We start from the raw sequence: 6,850 nt of genomic DNA on the forward strand, positions 1-6,850 counted from the left end.
TTGGGGACACTGCTGACATGGGGGACATTAGGGACACTGCTGACATGGGGGGATGGGGACAGTGCTGACAGTGGGGGGCTGTGGGGAACCCAGGGGCTCACGCAGGTCGTGTGGCCTGCAGACATGTCACAGGGGTGGTGATGGCTCTGGGAGGTGCTGTAGTGAATCCCAGCAGTCTCAGGAATTCCAGCATGAACCCTTGAGGAGCAGGGAGGCTTTGGAATGCAGGGAAGAGCCAGGGGATGGTTGTGGGAGCCCCATGGGTGTGTCTGTGATTTGGGAGGGGTGTGTGAAACCTGCTCCTTGGAGAGGTAACTGAGCCTGATGGCGGAATCCGGGAATGCTGGTGCTGGGTGTTCCCTGCTCCGCTCCAGGCTCCTGCTCCTGTGCTGGCTCTGGGAGCTGCAGCACAGAGATGCCCCCAGGTGTGAGGCTAGATCTGAGCCAGTCCTTTGGGATGTCCTTTGGGATGTCCCTGCCCGCTCTGGGACAGGCTGGGACACCGGCTCAGGCTGGGCTCGGGGGAATGTGGGATCAAGGGGTGGATCAGGGGCTGACTGTGCCAGGGCTCCTGTGTCCCCAGATGGTGAACGTGTACCGGGAACACCAGCACTCCTGTTTCCTCTACCTGGGCAGCATCCTGGTGGATGAGTACGGCATGGAGGAGGGCTGCAGGCAGGGCCTGCTCGACATGCTGCAGGTGGGCCCACCCAGCCAAGGCATGGAATCACAGAGGCTGGAAAAGGCCTCTGAGCCCACCGAGTCCAATCCTCCCCCAGCACTGCCAAGGCCACCACTGACCCATGTCCCCAAGTGCCACATCCACACAGCTTTTAAATCCCTCCAGGGATGGGACTCCAGCCCTGCCCTGGGCAGCCGTGCCAGGGCTGGACAGCCCTTTCCAGGAAGGAATTTTCCCTAATGTCCAATGTGTAGAACCTCGTTTGGCTGGGAGGGGACCTTAAAGCCCACCCAGTGCCACCCCCTGCCATGGGCAGGGACACCTTCCACCAGCCCAAGTTGCTCCAAGCCCCATCCAACCTGGCCTTGGACACTCCCAGGGATGGAGCAGCCCCAGCCCATGCAAGGAAGGGGAGTTGGAGGAGTGATCCCAGGTAGTTGCTGATGGACCCCTGTCCCTCCCAGGCTCTCTGCATCCCCACCTTCCAGCTCCTCGAGCAGCCCAACGGCCTCCAGAACCACCCGGACACTGTGGATGACCTGTTCCGCCTGGCAGCCAGGTACCCCCGCTCCCCCCGGCCCCGCCGGCCCCCCGGCCCCGGGGAGGGTCCCCGAGGGGCTGGGGAGGGGCAGGAGCTGCCCCTGACGTGTGTCTGTCCTCACGGGCAGGTTTATCCAGCGCAGCCCCGTCACCCTCCTGCGCAGCCAGGTGATGATCCCCATCCTGCAGTGGGCCATCGCTGCCACCACCCTGGACCACCGGGACGCCAACTGCAGCGTCATGAAATTCCTGCGGGATCTCATCCACACCGGCGTGGCCAATGACGTGGGTGACCCGCGGGGACCTTCCTCGGGGGGCACTTCCTCCATGGGGACCTTCCTCAGGGGGCACTTCCTCCATGGGGACCTTGCTCAGGGGGCACTTCCTCCATGGGGTTGTCATCATGGAATCGCAGTGGTTTGGGTGGGAAGGGACCTTAAAGCCCATCTCATTCCACCTCCCTGCCATGAGCAGGGACACCTCCCACCAGACCTGGTTACTCCAAGGCCCGCAGCCCCATCATCCTTGTCCCATGTCCTCCCAGCCACTCTGCTGGCGGAGAAGCTCTGGGAGTCACCTCCGGGGCAAGGAGCGTGTCCCTGTCCCCAGGCCCAGCTCACCCCCTCCTCCTTCCTCCCACAGCACGAGGAAGACTTCGAAGTGCGGAAGGAGCTCATCAACCAGGTGATGACCCAGCTGGGGCAGCAGCTCGTGAACCAGCTCCTGCACACGTGCTGCTTCTGCCTCCCGCCCTACACCCTGCCCGACGTCGCCGAGGTGCTCTGGGAGATCATGCAGATCGACCGCCCGGTGAGGGGATGGACCCCAGAGGGGGGGGATGGACCCCCAAAGGGTCAGGCTGGACTCCAGAGGGGTGGGATGAACCCCCAAAGGGTCGGGCTGGACCCCAGAGGGGTGGGATGGACCCCCAAAGGGTCAGGCTGGACTCCAAAGGGGTGGGATGAACCCCCAAAGGGTCGGGCTGCAGCCCTGAGCTGCCCCTGTGGCCACATGGGACCCCAGAGCTCTCTGGAGGCAGGACAGGAGCCACGTTTGGTTCCTCATCCCGAGTTCCTCGGTGTCCCTGCACAGACGTTCTGCCGCTGGCTGGAGAACTCACTGAAGGGGTTGCCAAAGGAAACCACGGGCGGAGCCATCCAAGTGACACACAAACAGCTCACCGACTTCCACAAGCAAGTCACCAGGTGAGCGGGGCCGGGTCTCCAGCTGGGACAGCCTGGAGCCTGCTGCTTCCCAGGGAATGGCTTCCAGCAGCCCCAGAGCCCCCAGCCCTGCCCGTGGAGTCCCTCCCGCCGGGCTGTGCCATCCCTGCTCCCATGGCCTGGTGGGAGCCGTGGAGGGCCCGTATCCGTGGAGGGCCCGTGTCCGTTGAGGGCCCGTGTCCGTGGAGGGCCCGTGTCCGTTGAGGGCCCGTGTCCCCTCTGCTGTGGCCGGACGGGTTTTTCCGCCTGCCCGATCCCTGCGGAGCCGCGGCCCTTCCCCAGCCACCTCCTCGTCCCCGTGAGTCACCGGCTCCGACTGCCGGGCCCTGCCCAGGCCTGTCCATTCCCAGGGCCAGAGCCGGATCCGCCTGGAGCCTCTGGCCAGTGTGGGAACATCGACTCCCTCTGCCCGGCTCTGTCCCGGTCCTGGACAAATCCCGGAGGCCGAGTGCCCGGGGGAGCCGGTTCCTTCCTCCCAGCCACCACCGTGCTGGCACAGGGGTCCCCTCCGGGGGCTGCTGAGCCTCTTCTGTCCCAGCAATTGTCCCTTTGTCTCTCCCAACATCTCGGAGCCGAGCTCCCAGCTCCCATCCCCGGCAGGACACCTTCCCCACATCACAAACATCCCCTTAGTGTCACCCCCTGTGCCACCCGCTGATGTCGGCCCCTGTCCCGCAGTGCTGAGGAATGTAAACAAGTGTGCTGGGCTCTGAGGGACTTCACCCGCCTGTTCCGATAGCTCCGGCTGCCGCGCTCCTGTCTCCCAGGTAAGGCCCTGCTGCCTGTGGGCTCTGTCATCACCCCCCGGCACAGCGGGGCGAGGGGCTGACCCTCCCTTCCCCCTGCCAGGAATGTCTTTAAGGAGAAGACAGGAAAGAGCAACCCAAGAATGTGTCCCACAATCAGCCGAGGGCTCTGCCCGCTCCAGCGCGTCCGGGGCCGCGGGAGGACGGCCCGGGGGTCCCGCCTGCCCGGATCTCGGCACCCGGATCTCGGCACCGCCACGAGAAACAGCCCACAGGGGAAAACCCCCAGCACCCAACTCCAGATCCTCCAGGCACCGGAGCCAGACGGATCCACACGGATTCGCCCAGCAGCAAAACGAGAAGCTAGAAAAACTTTCTGTGAAATGGAGACAAAAAAAAGAGAAAAAGAAAAAAAAAAGACAAAAAAACCAATAAACAAAAAACAAACAATACAAATTCTTTTAGGAAGATGGGGGTCAGTCGGGGGGGCCCTGGGGCACTGCCCCCTGAGCCCACCAGGCCCTGCCTGGTGCCGACTCTGGAGACGACGCGGGCAGGACGGACTCTGCAAATAGAGATTTATATTTTATTTTGTTCTGCTTTTTTTTAGTTTGTTTTCTTGTTTGGGTTTTTTCTTTTTTTTTTTTTTTCCCTTTTTTTGGGTTTTCTTTGGTTTGATTTTGGGGTTGGAGGCAGCGGCTCGAGGGCGGGCGGGCGCATGCGGTTCCCTCCGGGGGTGTGTAGCCATCTCGAGAACAATAAAAAACGACAAAAAACTGAACAGATAAATTAACACCCTGCCGAGGCCCCTCTGCTGCTTCTCTCAGGGCTGGGGCTGCTTTGTGACCCCAGCTCTGGGGGGCTCCAATCCAACGTGGCCCCAGCCCACCCCTGTTTTCTTGCTGTTTTCTCCCAAAACCCTGGAAGGGAGGAGGGAGGGGGCAGCCCCCCCCCCCGCTGTGTCACATCCTAGGGGGGGCCAGGGACAAGGGTCCGGCTGCTCTGCTCCAGCCAGGGCGGGTGGTCACAGCCCTGGCCCTTCAGAGCACCCCTGGGTGCTGGTCACCAGCAGCTCTGGGGAGACAGGGATAAGGACAGGGATGGGTGGCCCTGATTCCACCACCCTGAGGGGACAGGGATGGGTGGCCTGGCTCCCCCAGCCTGGCCGGCCGCAGGGTACTGGTCAGCCTGGCTGGCAGTGCCGTGGTGTCCCCGTGTCCCCCCCGTCCCCTCAGTGGGGCAGGGGGCCGGGTGGCAGCGCCCAGGGCGCGGCGGAGGGGCCGGGCGGGGGCTGTGCCGGTGGCAGCCGCTGGTGGCTCTGCCAGAGCTGGTGCAGCTCCTTGAACTGCTCCACCATCCTGTCCTTGAGGTCGGGGTGGGAGATCTGCAGCGGGATGCTGTCGGCCGACCAGGACAACTCCCCGGAGAACATCTCCAGCAGCAGCCGGGCCGCCACCGGCACCACCTGCGGGAGCCCCCGGTGTCACCAGTGCAGGGACACCCCCGTGTCCCCCCGGGGACAGCTGGGGGGCCCAGCCCCTCACCTGCACCGTGATCAGCTTCTTCTCCTTGGGCTTCTGGTCCGGCCACTCCTCCCCAAAGCACAGGAAGATCTCGAAGGGGGGCGGGGTGGGGGTCTGCCCCTTCTGGAACTGGATGAGCCCTGAGGGGCCCAAGCCCGAGGTGAGGGGCAGGATGGGGCCTCACGCCTGCCTGTCCCACCACCACCCCAGCTGACCCCTCCATCCCATCCGCTGCCCTCAAAGGACACGGGGCCACTCCCCCTTCCCTTCTGACCGTTTAGGAAGCCCTCGAGGCTGAAGAGCTTGGTCCTCGTCTCCCTCTGGATGGGGTTGGGGCCGGGCTGGGGGCTGGCACAGGGCCCCGTCCAGAAGACCTTGCACTGGCAGAGCCGCAGGGCGAAGAGGTCCTGGCCCTGGAGCTCCAGGATGAGCCCACGGTCCAGCACATCCAGCAGCTGGTGGGTGTAGAAGCGCTGCTTCTCGTTGGGAATGGCATCGGGAGCAGGGAAGGGCACCTGTTCCAGCGTCAGCGGCCCGAAGAGCTCCTCCTGCTCCCGCGTGGGCTCCAGGCTGCTGTGGAACAGCCGGCAGCCGTGGGGGTTGCTCACCGTGAGGGCACAGACCTGGCGGCCCCGGTACTGAAACTTCAGCTCCAGGTCAGTCACTGCGGGGGCAGCGGGGTCAGGGGGGGCCAGGGAGCACCCCAGGGACACCCCCAGCCAGCCACCCCCCCCCCCCATGGCCACCTCCGTCCCACCGTCCCACAGCCACCCCCATCCAATCACCCCCCCATGCACACCCTGTCCTGCCACCCCCCACCCACGGCCACCCCCCCCACCCACGGCCACCCCATCCAGCCCCCGGAGCCCCCGGCCCCTCCTCACGTGGCAGCATGTGGGGGCTGACGAGCAGGTCTGGCATCAGGTGCTGTGTCGGTGCCACCGGGCAGGCGGGCGGGGGGCCCAGGGGGGGCCCCGTCTCGGCGAGGGTGTGGGGGGGCAGCTCAGGGGCCCTGTGGGTGCCCCCCGGCTCCCCCTGGAGCAGGGCGGGGGGCGGTGGCACAAAGGGCCCCCCTGAGGGACAGCAGCTGGCGAAGGGGGGGGGCTCCTCCTTGGGCCAGGGGTAAGGGGGCAGCAGGTCCCCCCCGTGCTGGGTGTCTGGGGCAGAGAGGGGGGTCAGAGGGTGCACCCCAACACCCCTGACACCCCCCAGCCACCTGACACCCCCCACTCACCATCGATGCTCAGGGCTGTCATCTTCTGCAGCTGTGGGGGACAGTGGGTGTTACAGGGACTCCCCGGCCCCCCCAGGAGTCCCCAGCTGGGGGGTTCCTCCAAGCCTGACCCCCCCCCAGGTACCTGGCTGATGTCTTCCTCCCCACTGCAGCCATAGTCATCCTCGTCCCCCCCATCTGCATGGAGAGAGGGGCAGTTGGGAGGTGCAGGGGCAGTTGGGGGGTGCTGGGGGGGTATTGAGGGGTGCTGGGGACTCGGGGGGTGCTGACACTCCACAGGGTGATGGGTCCCTGGTGGGGGGCAAGTCTCTGGAGGCACTACTGTGTCCTAATGGGGTGGGGGGTTTGTTAGGTGCTGGGTCTGTGTGGGATGCCAGGTCCCTGTCGGGTTCTGGGACCTCACGGGGTCTCAGAGGGGGTTTGTGGGGTGCTGGAGCCTTGTGGGGTGCCAGGTCCTTGTGGGTGCCCAGGCCCCTCCCGGAGCCCCCCCAGCAGTACCTGCGCCCCCGGGGGGCCCCTCGCAGAGCTCGTACACGCGGAAGGGCTGGGCCGGGGACGCGCGGGGCCCGTCCAGGAGCAGCCGGAACTCGCGGCTCTTGTTGAGGGCACAGCGCAGGGTGGCCTTCCAGCGGGGCGGGTCCGGGGGGTCCCCGGCCCGGAACCGGCCCGTTTCCTGCGCCCACGCCTGGGGGATGGCGGGGTCAGCACCTGGCAAAGGGCACTCCCACCCGGCGTGCCCCTGCCAGCCCATCATCCCAGGTCCCCCTTGGCACCCTGTCCCACTGTCACACCCCCATCCCGTGTCCCACCGTCCTTGTCATCCCCATCCTGTGTCCCCCTCACCGCCCCCATCCCACGTCCCCATTGTCCCCCTGTCACTTCCATCCCAGCCCCCCACTGTC

The 6,850-nt window shown here is 65.7% G+C and overlaps 2 protein-coding genes across 2 annotated transcripts in view; one reads left to right on the forward strand and one right to left on the reverse strand.

Annotated features, from left to right (window-relative positions):
* TNPO3 (transportin 3) overlaps positions 1-3,780 on the forward strand; it is a 24,674-nt gene extending 20,894 nt beyond the window's left edge. Inside the window, exons 17-23 of the mRNA XM_017838904.1 lie at positions 584-700; positions 1,147-1,241; positions 1,351-1,507; positions 1,865-2,032; positions 2,315-2,427; positions 3,124-3,212; positions 3,295-3,780. Coding sequence (XP_017694393.1) covers positions 584-700; positions 1,147-1,241; positions 1,351-1,507; positions 1,865-2,032; positions 2,315-2,427; positions 3,124-3,184 — 711 coding nt within the window. The 3' untranslated portion in view covers positions 3,185-3,212; positions 3,295-3,780. The remainder of the gene's footprint in view (positions 1-583; positions 701-1,146; positions 1,242-1,350; positions 1,508-1,864; positions 2,033-2,314; positions 2,428-3,123; positions 3,213-3,294) is intronic.
* Positions 3,781-3,818: 38 nt separating this feature from the next.
* Positions 3,819-6,699, reverse strand: IRF5 (interferon regulatory factor 5). Its single transcript, XM_017838896.1, has 7 exons — positions 6,447-6,699; positions 6,073-6,125; positions 5,949-5,979; positions 5,599-5,871; positions 4,989-5,378; positions 4,736-4,854; positions 3,819-4,656 (listed from the first exon to the last, which is right to left on the reverse strand). Exons 1-7 carry the CDS (start codon positions 6,697-6,699, stop codon positions 4,423-4,425), a joined length of 1,353 nt encoding a protein of 450 aa, XP_017694385.1. The 3' UTR covers positions 3,819-4,422.
* Between the last annotated feature and the right edge of the window lie 151 nt (positions 6,700-6,850).

The sequence above is a fragment of the Lepidothrix coronata genome, unplaced genomic scaffold, assembly GCF_001604755.1.
Source record: "Lepidothrix coronata isolate B3197 unplaced genomic scaffold, Lepidothrix_coronata-1.0 Scaffold368, whole genome shotgun sequence".
Taxonomy (NCBI): domain Eukaryota; kingdom Metazoa; phylum Chordata; class Aves; order Passeriformes; family Pipridae; genus Lepidothrix; species Lepidothrix coronata.

What these genes read in the sequence shown, in the direction of transcription:
- IRF5 (XM_017838896.1), bottom strand. Translation starts at nt 6,699, where the DNA reads ATGGGCTGGCAGGGGCACGCCGGGTGGGAGTGCCCTTTGCCAGGTGCT. An exon ending in GACAGCCCTGAGCATCGATG is followed by an intron (nt 5,872 to 5,948) that starts GTGAGTGGGGGG and finishes TCTCTGCCCCAG; the next exon opens with ACACCCAGCACGGGGGGGAC. An exon ending in CAGCCCCCACATGCTGCCAC is followed by an intron (nt 5,379 to 5,598) that starts GTGAGGAGGGGC and finishes CTGCCCCCGCAG; the next exon opens with TGACTGACCTGGAGCTGAAG.